The 20,692-nt window shown below is 36.6% G+C and overlaps 1 protein-coding gene across 16 annotated transcripts in view; it reads left to right on the plus strand.

The window, feature by feature from the left end:
* The window catches only part of LOC121868978 (bromodomain adjacent to zinc finger domain protein 2B-like), a 390,896-nt gene that overhangs the window by 138,121 nt on the left and 232,083 nt on the right, over positions 1 to 20,692 (plus strand). For 14 of the 16 annotated variants that reach the window (XM_042370010.1, XM_042370019.1, XM_042370013.1 and 11 more), the window contains 3 exons: positions 3,159 to 3,191; positions 9,510 to 9,695; positions 13,036 to 13,062. In XM_042370010.1, coding sequence (XP_042225944.1) covers positions 3,159 to 3,191; positions 9,510 to 9,695; positions 13,036 to 13,062 — 246 coding nt within the window. The remainder of the gene's footprint in view (positions 1 to 3,158; positions 3,192 to 9,509; positions 9,696 to 13,035; positions 13,063 to 20,692) is intronic. The other 2 variants (XM_042370016.1, XM_042370017.1) reach the window with 2 other exon arrangements.

Raw genomic sequence — 20,692 nt, forward strand, 5'->3', positions numbered from 1 at the left:
CCAGGAATATTTTGAATATAAATGTCATATATTTTGCACAAAAGATAACATATTTACTCAGAGTAAACATTATATCTAAAATTTGTATGTCTAATGCAAAATATATGATGTTTATATTCAAAATGATCATCAAATTGTAAGAATTCCAGCAATGTAAATTATATTCTGGCCGGGTAATTTGTATGAATTTTATGAGCTAAAACAAATATCTTCAGTTAATAAAAAAAAAAATATTCTTCACACCATGGTGCCAGGTGGTCGGTCGCTGGTCCCTCCCTCCCTCCCTCCAACCCTCCCTACCAGATGAATGTGTGGGAATACCAGACTGTTTAACTTTTTAGTAATAAATAATAAATCAGACTAAAGTTAGGATAATATAATTGACATTGCTGGATTCCTTGTAAGACCAGGAATATTTTGAATATAAATGTCATATATTTTGCACAAAAGATAACATATTTGCTCAGAGTAAACATTATATCTAAAATTTGTTTGTCTAATGCAAAATCTATGATGTTTATATTCAAAATGATCATCAAATTGTAAGAATTCCAGCAATGTAAATTATATTCTGGCCGGATAATTTGTATGAATTTTATGAGCTAAATAAAAAAATTATACTTCACCCGTGTAAAGGGGTACACCCACCGCGGAATGTGAGCATCCTGGGTTCTGGCATGGCACCGTGTAAACGTGGAAACGCGGACCGTGTAAAGTGAGGGTTGACTGTAATTAATGTGTGTAAGTACACACACAGATCAAAGCATGTGTTAAGCGCCCCCAACGTGGTCAGTATTATTGCACAATATATTGAACGAATCAAAATCTGTTTTAATTTTTATTGCACAATACATGTACCATTGCATCATCTGAGTGTATTAAAAAAATTCATGGCTATACAGTACCTATTGATATGTTTTCATGTACCATTGTTTCATCCACCGACGTTTTTTCTTTTCTTTTTTCTGAACACAAAAAGCTAATGCAATGGCTATACATGGCATGTCTGTGTCTGCCATGCTGCCTCTATGAGCTTGGGTGCAATTATATTGAACCATGTAAGGGGTGTGTATACAGTATTGTTCAATACATATTGTACCGATAAAGAGTCAGTGTATTGTATCAATAATATTGACCATGTAGGAGCTGCTTTAACACAACATTTTACAAGCCATTTTCTCTTTCTCTCTCTCTCGACTTTGTTGAGATGGCAAATTGTGAAACAACAAAGTATTCTTGTGAAATAAATGTTTATTAAAACTTCATTTTTGCACACACACACACACACACACACACACACACACACACACACACACACACACACACACACACACACACACACACACACACAGAGAGAGAGAGAGAGCAGGGACTTGAGGCTAGACTCACATTTTTAATAAATTTGTTTCTGAGTATTTGTGAGAGGATTTCCAATTATTATTTGTGTGTGTGTATACACACACTCACACACACTTACTTACTTACTTACTTACTTACTTACTTACTTACTTACTTACTTACTTATGTTACTTGTATATTATTTGTAAATCGAAACCCATTCCCCAATTATGTAACTGTATATTTTCAGCCTTCTGGCTGCTATGCTCTTTCAGTAAACCGTTAATTATTATTATTATTATTATTATTATTATTATTATTATTATTATTATTATTACACACACACACACACACACACACACACACACACACACACATCCTTCCATCATTTGTTCATCATTTCATCATCTTATCATTATAGAGATGTCGGGATCAGCTGAGAGGCTCTTCCACCAAGCACACTACCTCCCCATAGCGTTCATCTTAAACGTTACCTTTACATGAATACGTGCTGTTTACACTCGATTTTACTTTTCATAAAATAATGCTTGTCTCATTAGCTCTTGGAACCCTTTGTTTCACCTACTATTATCTAACTGGCATTATATATCTTAGCTACTTATGATGGGTATTGGTTTATGAATGAATGATGGATCCTGAAATCCCATTTTATGGTTGAGCTTGTACAGTACAATACTGTACTAAATGACTTGGAACTGAAGGATTGATCCTGAAATCCAATACACTATGGCCATCCCAGTTGACAGGCAAGTTGAGCACATGTTAGTGTAATCATGTAATGTCATGACTTGCTCTTTAACTTAATTGGTGACTTAAATAATTTTTTTGGGGGGGAACATGATTTTGATGAGAAAATACAACTAATTAAAGATTTACTTACATTCACAAATGTCTATGGGTGTATAGTACTTGGGTGTCCTACCTATTCACTTAGTGCTGTTATACACTACACTCTATAGGTCACTTTGTATAGGCTCCATCATAACATGAGACTGCAGGTTCAATTGTTCAATTTTGTTACAATGTAAGTGTAACTCATTGCCTGTATGATGTTGCCTTTAATTGAAAAAAAAACCAGTTTAATGGTCAAAGAACATGAGCTCAGAACATATACCTGTGCTATACTGTACTGTGTATTAACAGGCACCATAACTGATACTGGGAAACTGTCATTTTGGTCTCCAATTTTGAATAAGTTTTGAAGTCTGATTAGATTGTTACCTTTATTTAGAGTTAATGTATCTTTTAAAATCTTCACTACTGTACTTAAGTGGTATGAGGCACTGGAAGGCAGGCTTGAACTCTGAAGCAGAGATTAGAGAGGGCTCTTATTTTATGAAGAAGTGTACAGTATAAGTTATTCTTGGATAATATTACTCAGGAAAATGCCACTTTAATTGGAGAATTACAATATTACTGCAGTACAGTACAGTACAGTACAGTACTGTACTGTACTGTACTGTACTGTACTGTACTGTACTGTACTGTACTGTACAGTGTATATATTCCAGAGATTTTAAATTGATTCATAGCTATTTCTTTATTAGGCAACTTCATAAAATATATAAGTGAATCTAGTCTAAAAGAATTTAAGATAGCTTCTTGTTAAAATGCCTTTCTTCATCATACTATATACTGTGTACTGTAGTCTGAGAAATAAATGTGATTTGTAAAAGCATATTGTTCACATCCTAAGTTTTGAGTTACAGTATAGTATACTGTTTAAGCTTAGTGAAGTGGATTCTGTGAGTGTTGTATAAAGCTGATGCTGCTATTTTGTAATTCTCTCTCTTCTTTAGCTCCATGGCTACACCAAGAGCAGGCATTACTCTGTAAGTTAGTGACTGGCTGTGAAGTGTGTTTTTGATATTTGCTTGATGCTTGTGCTGCTTTCAACAAACTCTTGCGATGCTGTCACTTCACTTCACTTCATCTGAGCTGGGGAACTTATTGCTTTTATGAATTTTTTGTGTGAAACTTGTGAAGCAAATGCAAATTGATTATGTTTTATCTGTTTATTGATACAGTACTTGCATTTATAATGGCTGAGATATGACCTCATAAAAATAATCACATTAAATGATGCTGAGACTGAAATACTGATATAATTGCTTTTACTATCCAGTTTCTGTCATTTTGAAATGTTTAAGTTGACCGAAGTCCTAAAGAAAAATATAAGTATATATTGCAGATGTTTTTCTTCTATGGATATACAGTACATTTTGTGCTCAGGTTGCAAGTGGCTTTACCATGATGCCAACTGTATGATGCCCGGTGCAGCATAAAACTGAACCCATTGTTGCATTTTGACAACATAGAGATAGAAGAGATAGAAACTAATAGTGTTGTAGGAAAAAAGTATTTTTAAACTGCTTGTGATTTCTTCTGTATACTGTACTGTATAATATTCTGTCTGTGGTATTGACATGAGCCTATAGCATGTATTTGTGCAGTAGACAGGTAATATTTATGATAAACTTGAGGAACTGTGCTAAAAATGGTAATTGTGGTGCTGTTTAATATAAAGAAAAAACATTGCATGGTTAACCTTTTCACTTCATCGTTCACAGTGTTCTTCAGGCTATGTGCTCTAAAAGCTGCTTCCATTTTTTTATGTGTAATATTTAATTTTTGTAATCTTTTAGATTATTATATAAAGGTACAGTAATTGTTTGTTCAGTAATAAAGAATAAGAAAAGAATTTAAAATCATAAAGTATGATTCTTAATGGCCACATATTGTGTCCATGTTGAGTAAGTTCACTGTGAGTGTTTCCCATACAGTACTGTATCACTGTAAATGTTGGCAACTTGTCCTCATGGCTGTCAAGAGTCAATAATATTAGTTACAGAGTTACATACAGTGCAATAATAAGTACCATTAACTGGCTCTACTGTTGCACATACAAAAAAAAAATCCATGAGAGAAAGAAATTTAAACTAGTGGTCAAAATGACAAGTAATTTACAACAAATGGTGGGATTGGAGGAGCACCGGTATGAGGGATAGTTATATGATTGGTAAAAAAGCCAAAGGTTGATGAAACAGTAATTATTAAGTGTGAATCCTAAACCAAGGAAATGCTATAGCTACTGTACAGTACTGTATTTGGTGAAGTTAATGATGGCTGAGCATAATACAGTGCTAGTAATGTTACATGGGAGAAGTGAAGAAGGTAACTGCTAGTTGGTTCATTTTGTGCAGCAATATTAATACTGTACTATACATCTTTTAAGTAAGATGCAGGTTTAGCACTTTCTGTTGAGGAATGTGGAATGTACAGTACTTTTATTAATTTATCCCTTAAAAATTTTGTGCATCAAATGTCTCGAGCAGAGTGTTGTTTGGCTGAGCATACCTATTTCTGATGATGTAAGTTGAACACAGATTACAGTACTGTATTTATTGAAGGAGAGCAGAAGGTGATATTGAAAAAGTGTGTTTTCAGTGTAAAAATTAGTGATGTGTAACTACACACTGTGTGATACTGAGAAATACTGTACATTACAGTAGTTGCTTCAACAATTGTTGTTACTACCAGATAATTTGACTAATCATAAAAGTTAACATTATACACTAGTAGTCATTCTAATATGTTGATTACTGTGCAGCATTGTGCTTCTTATTACAGTACAAGAAAGAAAACATGACTAATATTTCAGACTATTTTATTCAGAAAGAAAAGACTTCATAATTTGTAATGTGATACTGTACCAATTTGGAACAACTCATGTATAATGCTCTGCTCAAGTCATTGGGTTTGGCATAAGGAAACCTCAAGACTTCTGTACTGTTCTTCTCTGCAGCAACCATAGCTGGGTAAATGTAAAATGTTTACAGCCTCCAATGAAGGTGAGAAATCTGATAAGTTGTTTTCAAACAGCACTTGGATAAACTGTTCCTTATTGCAGGTTCACATTACTGTACTAACCTCTTCACTCTGGCTGCCGGTATCATTGGGGCTACATGATGTCTGTTTGCCTGTCCACACATCTGTTGAGAGAAAATAAGTGCCTTGCTTCTTAAATATATTGAGCGATGGCTTTTTGGACTGGTCCTAACAGTCCTCACTAGTACTGTATTACAGTACTGTATAGTATATGGTAAAGGAAGAATGTTTACCCAACTTTCCTGCTTTGTCTCTCAAGTTGTATGTTGTCTGCTACTATGTGGGACTCTGGGTTCCAGATGATTCTCTTTTTTGGATGATTCAGATTTGTATAATAAGAGTTGGAAAGCACTGTACTATTGTATTGAATTTTCAATCCAGTGGATACAATGGTTAACTATCATGGGGTCGTTTGGCTGTCCAACTCTTGAGACTTTTGTGTAGTACAGTACCTCTTCCTCTTTCCTTTTAGTTATAGCAGGCTTGTGATTATGAGAGCTGGCTAGCAAAGGATGTCATCTAGAAATCACTAATTAATACTGAAGTACCATTTATAGAGGAATTTAGAGTCAGGTGGTTCCAAAGCCCTTCTGACCCCCTTGGTTTTATGACTCGGCCATGTCTGCAGGAACTAACACATGATTGCTCAAATAGACCTGGGTTTGTTTGGAATTTTTTAGGCAGCGTCCCTTGGGTAGAACTGGTCACAACGGTGAAGGTCCAAGGAGTGCTCATTTGGAGAGTCATGACTGAATATATTTTTTAGTTCTTCAGCCAGTGGCCCAGGGGAAGGAAAGAGTATTCCAGGGGATTGACATTAATCCAGGTTGACTTTGGTAAGTTCCCACACGTGAGATGGGAGAGGCTTTTCGTCTTGATTTTGTCTGTAAAGAAGAATCTACCACACTATTCTATTGGAAGTGAACAAAGGTATCCTACAATTTCAATTCAGTATATTTAATAGTATAGAATAGTGTGGTGGATTCCTCTTTACAGGAACAGTTTTGTTTGGTCAGGTGTTTGTGATTCAGGGTGGTAGATAGTGTTATCTTCTTGACACTGCAGTGACTACATAATTCTGTACGTATACAGTATAGTGTGTGGGTTTCCACTTTTTGGAGGGAACTCTTAGTACCTATCTGTTGGGCTTGTGAGCATGCATGATGCTGGGATGCTGATGTTGTGGCAGATGTGTTGTCTAGGAAAAGATTATGCCATTTGAATGGATGGGGGAATCCATTTTTTGGGGGGGCGGGGGGCTTGGTTTCTTTACCTGGAAGGTCTGTGGGTGTACTGGCTTGTGATTTTGGGTGTATCTTCCTGGGATTGGAATACATGGGATCAGAAATGTTTGTTTCTCCATCTCTCCAGGATGCTGCTTGCACTTCAGCTGAGGTATTTATAAGGGGTTACTATACTGATGTCTACATTCAGGGTCAGTAATAGTACTGTATTTGGTTTCCCATCTTGGTATGGCTTCATTTCTAGTAAACATTATGGGTAAGTTGTTTCTCAGACTTTACATCAGAGGGTAGAGAGAGACATGGTCTTGTATCCATATCCATGCTCTTTTAGTTTGAAGGTGGATTTTATAATCTAGTAAAGATTTCAAACCCTAAGCTTGGGAGAAAAGGGGGCAGGGTGGAAATAATTTAGTCAAAAGTCAATGTAATCACCGAAGACAACCAATCCATGCACCATAGGCATTTGCATTTTATTCCATTTTGGGGCATTTAAAGAGATTAATTCTGAACATTTTCAATTTATTTATTTATTTTTATCATAGTTTAATATTTGAAATATGACTCAACAATTCCTTAACATGGAACTGATTACAGTATTTGCTTATAAAGGGGCAGGGCAGAGCTTTTGAGGAGCAGGATGGTGCTTCAGAGGGGCAGGGTGGGCCACCCTTCTGATTTCTGCAGGCATAGGGTCTGGATTTAGTTAGATCTGTTGTACAATATTTACAATCTAACCCTGGAGCTACCCGGAATTCATGGCCATTGGCTTTGAGTGTAATATCTAGCTGGGGACTTACCAGCTTCTAAGTCATCAGACTGCTAGTGTTTTATCCCCATGTCCTGAACAGCACTGATGGTCTGTGATTGTACTGTATGTGAATTTATAAAGCCTGCTGTACAATAACGCTTGACTGATCTACATTCTTCCTTTGCAAAAGTGGAGCCGAAGTGCAGATCATGCAGCTCAACAAATTTATTTCCATCTCCTATTTTTTGATTGCTTAATTTTATAAACAAGACATTCTGAACTGGATCAAGCTATAAATGAGGGTCTGATACTGAAACCCCATTGTATAACTGATTCGTTAAGGAAGAACTTAGGCCCGTCCCACCTTGGATTGACTGTAAGTACAGTACTGTATGCAAGCCTGCTCTCTGACCTAGACAAATGAGGAAAGGGTTATTTAGTTGCTGTGTAATTCATGATACATTAGACTGCTAAACTTCAGTGCAAGCTGCTGTGTCTGATTGCCTAAAATTTTGGGCTAAGGTTGCTGTCCGGGAATTGCTATTACAAGTACAGTATTAATGACTGTCCTAATTTTGGGTTTCCCTGAACCAAACCCATTGGCTTTGATGAGACTTTACATGTGAATCATTCCTCACAGGCAGGTATGAGAAATGGGTTTTCAGGATGAAATTCACATTCTTTACATCATATGTTTATTTTTTAAATATATACAGAACAGTAATATTGTGCAATTGATTTGGGTACATTACCTACACTTACAGTATTTGAAAATATTGAAAATAGCTGTCTTCTATTTAAATCTATGTATTTATGTTATTGTATTACGTTAATTTTTTGATGAATTGTTGTTATATTATTTTTTCATGATACAGTACAGTATGCTAAATGCAGTATAGTATTAAATACAGTATTACAATTTGTTGGATGTCTTCCATATGTACTGTATACAGGGTGATTCAGCAAAGAGTACCTTAAATTGGAGGATGAAATCCTTGGATAATTCTAAACCACAATGTTTATGGTAAAATATCAGCTTCTGCAGAGTTCCATGTTACAATACATTTAAGATGTTGTATTAATGAGAGTGAATTTGAAGTGAAACCACCGTAAGTTTTTGAAATAATTTATTCACAGGTCTCTACAGTGTGACTTCTCTTTGTTACAACCTAAAAGAAATGTTCAAAGTTGCCCCCTTCTGCTTCAATGCAGGCCTGTACACGTCGTACCATTGATTGTCTGACGCGTTCCAGAATGCCTGGACTATGGTTAATGTGCTCGCACCTGTCACGAACACGTGAGCATATGCAGGATCTGACATTTTACCACAGAGACGTTGTGGTTTAGAATTATCCAAGGATTTCATCCTCCAATTTAATGTACTCTTTGCCGAATCACCCTGTATAAGGGTGCAAGGTAATTGTTAATGCAAATCTTATTTTGAATACATGAAATGGTTCTTTCAATAGGGCTATAGTAATTATGCCAGCAAATTATTTTTAGTTTAAATTCTCAGTATTTATTGATCATTTTGCAGATGCTATATTTTAAGACAGTTATGTAGTATACTAGTTGAAGTTACAGTTTATAGCTGGTCTTTTTTTTTTTTTTTCCTTTGTATCCCTTCTGTTGCTGAGCATCATATACTGTGGGACTGGATTTATGGTTACCCAAAGCATCCCTGTTTTCCATCAAGTGTATACAGTACAACGTTATCAAACTTGACATTACAGTATCTTATTTTACTCAGACATGAGATTAGTTAGAAAATTGTATGTATGGTGCTTGATTTGTATAATCTGTACTGTACTGTACTGTACTATACATAGCTAGTTAGTTGGGCCATTGAACCATATCATTGCAGCCTAGGAAGAAAATGGGCCATTGAGCCTTATCAGTGGAGTAGATAATCTATTGTTTTGTGTTTAATTGTCTTGGGAAAGCAGTCCTGTATTGCATGTAAGATAAAATTTGCATGGAAGTTTGTGTTTGTAAATATTTTGCAAGAGAGAATGCCATAATATGTATGCTTTGAGATGCTAAATTGTTGCCATAACTTTTTATCACACAAAAATAATAATGTACCGGTTAGGGTATTAGTTTAAACCCTTCATTCAAACTTTTATTGAAATAATTTTTTTGTGTTAAAGGTGAGGAATTGTGTAAGTATTGTATGCTCTCAGCTTATATAAATTGAACTTGTTATGAACTTTAATAATTTCCAAGGTAATGCTTTTCTTTAATATTAATATTTTATATTCTCTCACCAGCCAACATGTTTGGGGGTAGTGGGGCCCTGGGTGCATATGGAGCTGCTGCTGCTGCCGGACTCTCAGGATGGGGAGGGTTGCCCCATGGTTACCCACCAACCAGTACAGCTGCAGGCTTGGTTAGTTTGGCAGCTGCACAACAAGCACAGCAAGCTGCTGCACTGGCTAGTCTTGGACCAGCAGCAGGTATGTCACAGAGGAACCCTTAGTTATCATATGAGGATTTTTCTTCTATTTATTGAATCATACAGTGAGTTGGGTAAACTAGTACAGTACAGTACGTTATATTGTTTTGGATATGGCAAAATATATAAAATAAAATACTGTAAAATAAATCTTTTCCATCTGGTTGGGAACTTTTCCCCATTATTAGTTAAACTGTTTGGATATACAGTACCGTACTGTAGAAATTTGGAATGGGCGGGATTACTGTAGTTCTTAATACAAATATGGTAACCATAAGAATCTGATTGTACAGTACTGTACTATACAATTCATGCCATACAACATAGAAACCTAAAATTAAAAGCAGTGATAATACAGTACAATACAGATGGTTTACTTTGTTATTTGTGTCCACTTTCAAATTAAAAAAGAAATTGGGTGCTAGAAGTAGTTAGTTCAATATTATGTTACTAGCTACCATAGGAGCATGGCGGTCAAGAGGGATGCAGCACTTCCATTTCATTCACCTGTAAATGGATACCTAAGGTGTTTACAACTTGGGAAAGTGAAGGCGGTCAAGTGCTGTACCGGCCATGCTGCCTCCTTGTGTACCGAAATCTTAGTACACCTACCTCTCGTTTTACGTGGGGGTTAGGCTCTTGAAAATGACTGCTTAATTCAAAAATGCATAAATTAAACATATTTTTCCCATAAGAATACATGTAAATGGTACAGGTTAGGGGAACCATCATATACTGTACAGGGAAACTCACAATGAATATTCTTTTACTTTACTCATTCATAAAGAAAAACCAGTTAATAAAGATAAACAATAGTAAATACATCTTAAATAACTCTTACATTGACGACTGGCGACTTCTGCTTGACAAAGGTGGGGTAGGGGAGGGTTGAGGAGGGAGGCTACTGAGGTGAGGGTATGGGCAAGTTGTCGGTGGTTGAGGTAACTGTAGGCTGTGGTCTGGAGATGCCCGATGTCGATGGCTGAGGTGCGTTCCTGTCAGATTTCTTGAAATATGAGAGCAATGACTTTTGGATGGGTTTCATTTTCTTTTCTCGCATTTTCTCGAATGGTACGAACAGTGCTCTCACTTAAACCAAGTACGCGGCCCACATCCGACACGCTGTCCACTCTGAAGGCGAGTGATCACATCTAACTTGACATCCATTGCGATTGTTTTTCTTGTCTTTTTATATTTAGGCTCACCAAAGGAGGCAGATGGACGTTTTCCAGACATGCTCGATGGGGAAAACAGTGTTTAACACTTATAGATATGTGATAAACACACAAACAAGTAGTGCTGAAATGAACTGAGAAAGCGGGATGCGGAAAGCTTGATGTAAACACTAAACAGCTGGACGTCGTCACAGTTGTACAGAACTGTATACTTCGTTATCATCACTATCTTCTTCATCATTAGTTGTTATGATCTTTATGATTACATTACAGTGAACCCTCACTTTACGCGGTCAATTGAACCCACGGCGGCCCGCGTAAAGTGAACAACATAACATATGGGATTAATTGAAATAGAGACCGGGCCGACCCCCAAACTCCACTTTTTCAGACACAATACCTACGTTGTAGTAAAAATAACTTCTTAATTTTATGATGGTATGCACACACAATTAATTATTAAGAGAAATATCAATAATATTAGGTTTTTTAACACTTACATTAGTAGAAAAGATGGCTGGGCACACGGGGTTGGTTCCGAGGCAGAGGGCAGATTATTGGCCCTCACCTGTATCACTTGTATCAATTGTATCACTATCCACCACAGAGGCTTGCAGGGCCTCTTTGTCAAACCCCTCAAAGTCCATATAAGTCCATATCCTCACTATAATTATCACTATCACTATCACTGACTTGGGCCGGCTGTGGTGGGTGGCGGGTGAAGAACTCGGTAATGTTTTGATGACTGGGCGACCTTGTGCGCATCCTGCTCGCGCCGCTCTCCGCGTAAAGGGGTACATGCACCGCGGAATGTGAGCATTCCGTGTTCGGCAGGGTACCGCGTAAACGTGGAAACGCGTAAAGTGGGACCGCGTAAAGCGAGGGTTGACTGTATTATAATAATGATTAATAATAATAATAATAATAATAATAATAATAATAATAATAATAATAATAATAATAATAATAATAATAATAATAAAATCGTTGATGTTGATATGACTGTGACTTGACAGTAATGCTAACAAGCACCTCACCAGCCTTCACACGCGACTCCGCTGCCAGGCGAATACGCGGCAAATTTAATCCGTGTGATTTAAAAAATAGTAGCATGTAAATTAGGAACAGGTGTTAATTGAACAAATGCATGATTCCAAAAAACGCTTAAATCAAATGCTTGTAAAACGAGAGGTGGGGGTATACTGTACAGTGTATTGTATCTACACTGTCCCGAATGGGCAATCATGCCTATGGGACCCACTTTCACTCTTCATTAGTTACCATAAAGGGTTTGTGCAACAACAATAGGCAGGAATATTTATAAATAACAGGTTTTTAGTATTAGCTGTCTATAAAGTTATGTCTTTTATATACTGTATTGTGACTTGTGATTGACTATGAGATGTACACATGAGGATGTGCCCTGTCACTGTGACCCATACACAAGTTAGGATTGCCTTGTATACACCCAGGGTGTCTGTTGTGTGGGCTTTGTGCAGTACAGTACCACACAGGTTGATATAGGAGAGGCATATTTCCTTGTATGGTGAGATTATATTTGAACCAGTTGGGTTTGTGACAAAATAATGAACTGTATGTGTATGTTACTGCTACGGGCTCACACCAGATATCACGCACATGTTGCTTACTTAATAAGGAGTTGAATTCAGACCCAGTGGACTGCTAACCCACTATGACAACCTTCTTACCATTGTACCCAATGAGGATCGATTCTTTTACAAAATTAACTATACTGGACTCTTTTGCTCTGAAACTTTTTATTTCACCTGATGGAAAGTTTTAGTGGGATAAAGCAGTAATGCTACCCATCTGTCAGTCTGTCTGTCCATCCATTTGTCTCCTATATGTTTTTCCAGAGGCTCAGTGTATCAGTTCTCATTAGACATCATGGTCCAGGCTGTAGATACATTGAGAACTTTTCATTCTCTTGGTAGTTGTACAGCAAAGTGCTCACCAATACTTCTCATTGTAGGTGAACCATGTTTAGAAATAGGTCATTGGTATTCAGTAGGATGTTTATATTCTGTAGTTAATTACAAAAGTATTTTATTTGGTGTCAGTAATACTCAAATAGCATGGAATTTTGATACTGAATATTGACCAAATCTTTCCTGACGTTTTTCTAATAGTTTTCTCTATTTTTAGCTGCCTACCAGGACAGAGCAATGGGAGGTGAGAATTGTAAACACACAGATATTGAAGTATATTTGTTGTACAGTCCAGTACTCCCATACACAGAATATTATTAGGAAGTTATGCTGTGTTTAGACATCTTTAATTAAACCTCATTAAAACTGAAGATGTATTAAGTAACACTACACTAACAAACCTAAACTACAACTACATTGCAGGGGTTTATTTTAAGTATGGACATGGGTTAAACTGTATTGTTTTTGAGTGGAAGGGAACAATTTATAAGTACAGTATGCATTTATTTTAAATGTCTTTGTGGTTATTTCCTTAACCTTCATAATAGTGGCTGTGTCCTTCAACTTCACTGAGTGTCTTTTGTTTTATTATCTTTGTCACATAGATGATGTACAGTACAATATTTGTATTTTTGTTACCATCTGTATATTTCACCATCAACATGATGGACAGGTACAGTATGTTTATTCAAGAGAACCTCCATTGCATAACGGGGGTTTTGATCATGTTAACATGATTGTTTGAGTAATATTACCTTTCTAGTGAATATGGTTGCTTGTCCTTAAACGTAATTCTTTGATTTAGATCGATGTGTCCCCTGGGGGAACTCCCCAGATGACAGAATATTGTGATTTCCAAGAATGCTGATGATGATAATACAGTACAGTACAGTATACTGTTGCTATAAAAAGAATTTCTATTTCATGTCAAATGAACATTCTAGGCACAGTAATTACCTTCCTAACCTTAGCTAGTCTGTTTTAACCAAAAATTTTGGTGATTATTGATGTTTCAGAATCATGAAAAAAATGAATAAAATAATAGTTACAGTATATACCATTTGAATAACAATAAAACATGAAAATAAATATAAATTTTTCAAAACAAACACCCACTGTGGGTTCTGTAGAGACATGGGAGACCTGAGAGCCTCAGGGAGAATAACTCAGACCCTGTGGTATGGTCAAGGAATTGACATCATGGAGTTACAGAGCTGAATTTTTTACATTTTAGTAAGGAGTGTCCAGTACATATATTATTTGATAAATTGTGTTAGACTGTACAGCTTTGAGGCTTCGAGACCTTGCACTCATTATGTATCACTTCAAGAATATGTGAGGAGAGAGAAATTAGTTGATAGATTACAGTACATATGTTTATGGAGAGGGGGAACTTGAAGTACTGTAAGTAAAAAGAAGAGCAAATAGAAAAAAAAAGATGGGTTGAGTGACAATAACAAGTACAGTACTGTATAAAAGAAATGTGGTACAGTACAATAGTCCCTCACCAATCATGGGGGTTAGGTTCCTGGAAAACCCTGTGGTTGGTAAGACTAAAGGCTTATGGGAACTAGAGGGTTAGGTTCCATGATCACCGATAACACTCGTCAAAGCCAAACTAAGTTGCCTGTTTCTCAAAACAATACCTGCATTGTACATTTCATTAAAGGTCAGTCAATGTATAAAATAGCATAATATAAATAAAAGAGTATACTGTAGTAATATAAATTTAACAGTACGTATAAGGGTATTTACCTTCATTGAGGACCATGATGGATGAAGGTGATGTGGAGGGAGAGGTGGTTATTATAAAGAAGAGGAGGACACGGGCCCACTCTCTTTTGCACTATTCCATGTGCCACAGGCAACCCCTTATCGTAGTCTCACTTTTCTTAATCGTACTAATCGAGGATTCGTTTACCCCCATGGCTCGTCCTACTGACGCTATGCTCTTGCCATGTGATAGTCTGTCGAACACTTCAACGTAATTTTCTAGAGTCATTACATTCCCTGCCCTCTTCACTTTCTTCTCACCTTTATCGCTAACACTCGATGCATGCTTAGGGCCCTAATTAAAGGCAAAATACATAATAAAAATCCAGAGTACAGAGCAGTAAAATACGTCTGCATGGTATGAGATAACAACGCTGAGAGAGCGTGTCAGGAGGCTAAATGTTGCGTGGATGAATGAATACATTGGAACATGGAGGGAAAATGACACAACGCTAAACTGTGGATGCAGGGGTGAAATTGTTTACAGAGTAAAAACCATGGATACCTATAATCCGTGGATGGAAAATCCGTATCCGGAAGTTGGCGAGGGACTACGGTGCCGTACAGTGCATACTGTATGTTGACAATGTTTTTATGTCATTTGTACCTTAGTTTACCTATATTTTTTATTTGTTTTATTTTGATTATACTTATTACCATATTATTGTTATTTTAATAAAATTTGTTAGTACAGTATGTGTATGCATGCATGTGTTTGTGTGTTTTGTGTGTTTATAATGCACACCAAAAATGGTTGAAAGGGATTGTGTTTCTCCTTTGTGTGGTACATGAACTGAGGCCTTGGCTGGGGTAGAAACCTTCATAATATTGAGAGAATTTTGCAGTGGGACTTGTGGTGATGAGTGATGCTGGCTTGTGTAAAGGAAGGGATAAACCAAATTTGTGATGATGTTGTAGAGGAGACTACCATAACTGACAGTTATATCAAGAATGAATGAACAAAGGTAAAATATGTGTGTTTCCACCCATCCTTGGTTAAGTGGGAAATTAAATAAAAAGCTTTAGAATACTTTACTCATATTCAGTATTTTTTGTATACTGTACTGCATAAGAATACTGTACAGTACAGTTCTATATTATACACAAAATAGAATTAACATAGTTGAATTTTACAGGATAAAAGTACTTTATTGCCAGGCTCTTATTCTCATGAGCACTTTTCACTTTAACTATCCAGTGTTCATTTCTTATTTAACTTATATTTGTAGGGCTGAGATTTAAAAAGAAGTACAGTAATTCGCTATAATTTTAGAAACTGATGAGGATATGTAATGGTGTAATAATTAAAATAAACATAGAAACGTTTATTATAGATAATTTTTTCAGGGGTGTAAGCAAGGGAAGAGGAGACAGTATTTTGATTCAATAAGGAGTACAGTGAACCCTCACTTTACGCGGTTAATTCAACCCACGGCGGCCCGCATAAAGTGAGAAACGCGTAAAGTGAACAACATAACATATGGGATTAATTGAAAGAGAGACCGGGCCGACCCCCAAACTCCATTTTTTCAGACACAATACGTACGTTGTAGTAAAAATAACTTCTTAATTTTATGATGGTATGCACACACAATTAATTAATAAGAGAAATATCAATAATATTAGGTTTTTTAACACTTACATTAGTAGAAAAGATGGCTGGGCACACGGGGATGGGGGGTTGGTTCTGAGGCAGAGGGCAGATTATTGGCCCTCACCTGTATCACTTGTATCAATTATATCACTATCCACCACAGAGGCTTGCAGGGCCTCTTTGTCAAACCACTCAAAGTCCATATAAGTCCATATCCTCACTATAATTATCACTATCACTGACTTGGGCCGGCTGTGGTGGGTGGCGGGTGAAGAACTCGGTAATGTTTTGATGACTGGGCGACCTTGTGCGCATCCTGCTCGCGCCGCTCTCCACGTAAAGGGGTACATGCGTAAACGTGGAAACGCGGAATGTGGGACCGCATAAAGCGAGGGTTGACTGTATAATTTAAGCAAAATAATGATGTATTTTGTATCAGGATGTCTCTGTGATTGTTGTTTACAGATTATTATTCAAAAGCTTATGATTTATTATACTTTATTTCCATATTCAGTAGGTCTTTTATTATAAAATTTGCAGAAGAAGATCGTAGTACTGAACTGTACTTGTAAGAGGGACTGTTTATAGATGTTCAGAGTCAAGGACAATTATTTTATTCTTAGCTGTTATGGAAGCTGTAATGTTACACCTAACATGCTTCTTTGATTTTTAGTATTGAGGAAATTTGATACCTGTACAATTGGAGAAGTGCAGCAGAATGTACTTTTCAATTTATTTAGTTAAAGGTTGTGGATGGTAATTGGATAAATAGTCTAAATTTTTTTTAGTAAAGTGTGTTTTTATTTTACAGTACCAGGTATTGCCTGTTGGTAATTTGGAAAAGGATGAAAAGAGTTATGAAAAGATAAAGTAAAACCCAGTGAATTTAGTTTACAGTATGCTAAGGGTAGTCTTGGAAATAATGGTTTTGTGATAGTAGAAGAGATTATAGGATATTGATGTGTTTGAACGTAAAAAAATTGTCACTAAGGATCATTAATGAGCTGCCATGGAAATGATTTTTCCATGCCCTCCCCCTGTTGGAAGGTTGTGTGGGATATTGTCAGTAGTCATAGTATCTATATGAAGTTACCAGTTAATTTTTACACCCGAGTAATAATGTAAATGTGATCTGTAGAGTTAGACATGTCTTCCTGTCTCCCTGTCATGTTAATGTGCAGTTCGTGCATGGATTTACGTGTTAAGAGTCCTGTGTTAGTTACATAGTATAGCAGTTTCTTTTGGTATACTGTACAGTGATCTCTTATAGAGGATAAATTTTCCCTGATTACTGTGGAGTGACTGCAGCCCTCATGATATACAATACTGATGTGTGGTAAACATTGGTGTAGAAGTGTACACCAAACAAAGAAGAGATACTGTTGCAAAGTTTGCCAAGTAAAATACTCATTACTACAGTACAACTTCATATTAATTTTTCATTTTGTAATACAGGGTATTATAGTTGTACTTAACTTGGATACTTCTTTTGATAACTATTTGTCAAATGAAGGGAAATTATTTAACAAATGTGATTATATGTATGAAATATTGATGAACTCATAATAAGAGCTTACAGTTTTATACAGTACAGCAAGATCTCATATTTCGCGCGATTTCATTTTGCGTTTTTGAATTTCGCGAGCACTACCTAATGTAACCAAGTCCTATATTTGGCATAAAATATTGTGAATTTCGTGAGATCCAGCTAGCTGAACGTGAGATCCAGCCATCTGAATGTGAGATCCAGCCAGCTGAATGCGAGATCCAGCCAGCTGAATGTGAGATCCAGCCAGCTGAACGCGAGATCCAGCAAGCTGAATGCTGGCCACCGTCTTGAATGACGTCACAGCCCTCATACCAGTTAGTCATTTCTGCTACAACGAGTGTTTTGTCAACGCAAATTGGTTGCAACGCGATTGATGAATGAGGAACACTGTTTGTAAAACGCGAACTTTTGCATACGAATGTTGGCTGTAACACGATTCCATCCTCAACGTTTTAAGCTTGGCATGGGGTTATGCAATGTTTACATTTCACATTCGACATCATATGTTCAATTGATTTGTGTCTTTTTTTTTGTGAAGTGCTTTTTGAGAGTTACTCTGTAAATTTCGTTTTTTATTCTTAAATTTAGCTGTTACCCATAAATACTGGATGAAAAGAATAAGTAAAAAGAATGTTTCGCAGTGAGGACTAATAACAGTTTACACCAGCGCTCTCTGTTTACATCACGTGATCAGTTGAATTGCGCGGTTTCTGTCAATTTCTCCGTGATTTTTGCTGTTCTCTCCAATTTTGTTGTGTTAGCGATGAATATGGAAAGACAAGGTAAGAAGAATGTTTCCAAGAAGTGTTCTGGTGATCAAATTGCTGGTGGTGAACGTAAAAGAGGTTTACAAGAACGCAACTATCGCGTTGTAGCCCGCGCCATCCTAGCGATCGCCTGGGCTGTTATTGAGGAAGGCCTAAAAACTAGTTTCCGGAAAGCACAATCTGGTCAATAAAGGCTGAATTTGTATCATTCGGAGGTTGTAAATGGGAAAATCAGAGGTTGATGTAGAGTGGTCAGTCTATATTGTTATTTTTCCCATTAGTTTATGTATTTGCATTTGGCGAATTTGAATTTGGCGCAATTTTTCCAGTCTATAGTACTCGTGAAATACAAGATCTTGCTGTACATACCTAATAACTAACAATCTCTTAGAAATGTATTTACAATGTACTGTATTACATTTTTTTTTAAATACTTGTATCTATTAGCAACCACATACCACATGGAAGCTGTCCTTGTGTTCTGCATCAGTCCTTTTATATTGACCACTAATTACTTATTGGAAATAACCAGACACTTGTACTCTTTATGCAGTCTGTATAGATTAATATACCTTGGCAGAGTGTGTGTTTAGAAGAATTTTCCAAACTATAGATTTTGGCACCCTCTTAACTCAGCTAAGTTTCCATGCCCCCCCCACACTTTATGATAGTTTTTATAAGTTATATTTTTGGACTCCAACTTAGTGCCAAACACCGCCAGCCACTGCTATATTCCACAGTTTAGAAAACTGTGGCAGTCCTCGTTCCTCATTGTAGTTGAGTTGCTAATTCATTAATATAATTTCTTCATTATTTAACCAAATATACAAACTTTTGGAAACTTCTCATGACCTTAAATAATGATGAATAGTTTATTATAAAAATTCTACCTTTGGATTGTTTAATATTTATCCTGACAGTAATACAGCCGAAAATAGATCCACCAATCACAATCACCTTTAAATACAACCTTACTTTACCAAGTACAGTATTGCCAGGTAAAATTGCCAGTAAGAGACTCAGGGTTAGGTTGCTGGACCTTTGGCTGACTGTACCTGTACTGTGTATACAGTATATGTGTGTGTAGACACACACACACACACACAAAACACATACTACACACAAAGCACATACAAATAAGTAATAATGGGAAAATTCTCTCAAAAATAATCAGAAAACATTATTAAAAAATATTGAGTCTACCCTCAAGTCCACTCTGTGCTTTATTAATAAACACGGAGTGGGCTTGAGGGTAGACTCAATATTTTTGATAATTTTTTTTCTTCTGATTACTTGTGAGAGGATTTTTTCATTATTATTTATTTGTATGTGATTTGTGTGTGTGTGTGTGTGTGTGTGTGTCTATACACACACATATATATACAATACACTACAGGTAAACGAAATTACTGTCTCTTGAACGCATGGCTCCTTGTTTCGGCCGAGAAAATGCCAGCAACTTTATAACTACCCTTAGACATTCTTGGGTACATTCAGGGTGTCATCCGCGAATAATAGAGGACCATGAAATAAAAATCAGCGAATTATCCGGGCGTACTGTACTGGAAAAATTTTCTCGGAATTTCCGGAAAATTACCCTGATTTTCTTCTCTCAAACCTGGAATAAAAATCCCCCAACCCTGGAATTTTCCTGGTACCTGGAAAATTTTCTTGGAATTTTCCGGAAAATGTGTCCTTTGAAAATCATTCCCAAAGCTGGTGAAATTTTCCGGAAAATTCCGGCTTTGGGAATGATTTTCCGAGCAAATTTCAATTCTTGCTATCAGAGAGGTCCCGGGTTGGAGGGATTCTGCGTGGCGGAGATATTACTATTGTAATTATTTTACTGTAGTTGTCTTTTATTAAAAGAAAGTCAACTTACAGGTACAGTGACCCCTCCGTTAACGAACTCAATCCGTTCCAGAAGGTCGTTCGTTAACCGAAACCATTGTTTCAATGGGTTTTTGGGTAATTGGTTTCAGCTCACCGAAAATTTCCTAAATTCAACAAAAATGGTAGAAAAGTTCACTTACTTTGAGGTGTGTATGTAGAAGGCTCCTGGATGATGATGATGATGATGGGATTTAGAATGGGGGTGGAGGAGAAGGAAGAAGAGAAGGCATTGGGGTGGAAGAGAAGTCACCCCATGGCGCCATTTTCACCCATAAAATTTTAGCTCTCTTGGTGTAAT

The sequence above is a fragment of the Homarus americanus genome, unplaced genomic scaffold, assembly GCF_018991925.1.
Source record: "Homarus americanus isolate GMGI-L3 unplaced genomic scaffold, GMGI_Hamer_2.0 scaffold24694, whole genome shotgun sequence".
In the NCBI taxonomy this organism is placed as follows: Eukaryota; Metazoa; Arthropoda; class Malacostraca; order Decapoda; family Nephropidae; genus Homarus; species Homarus americanus.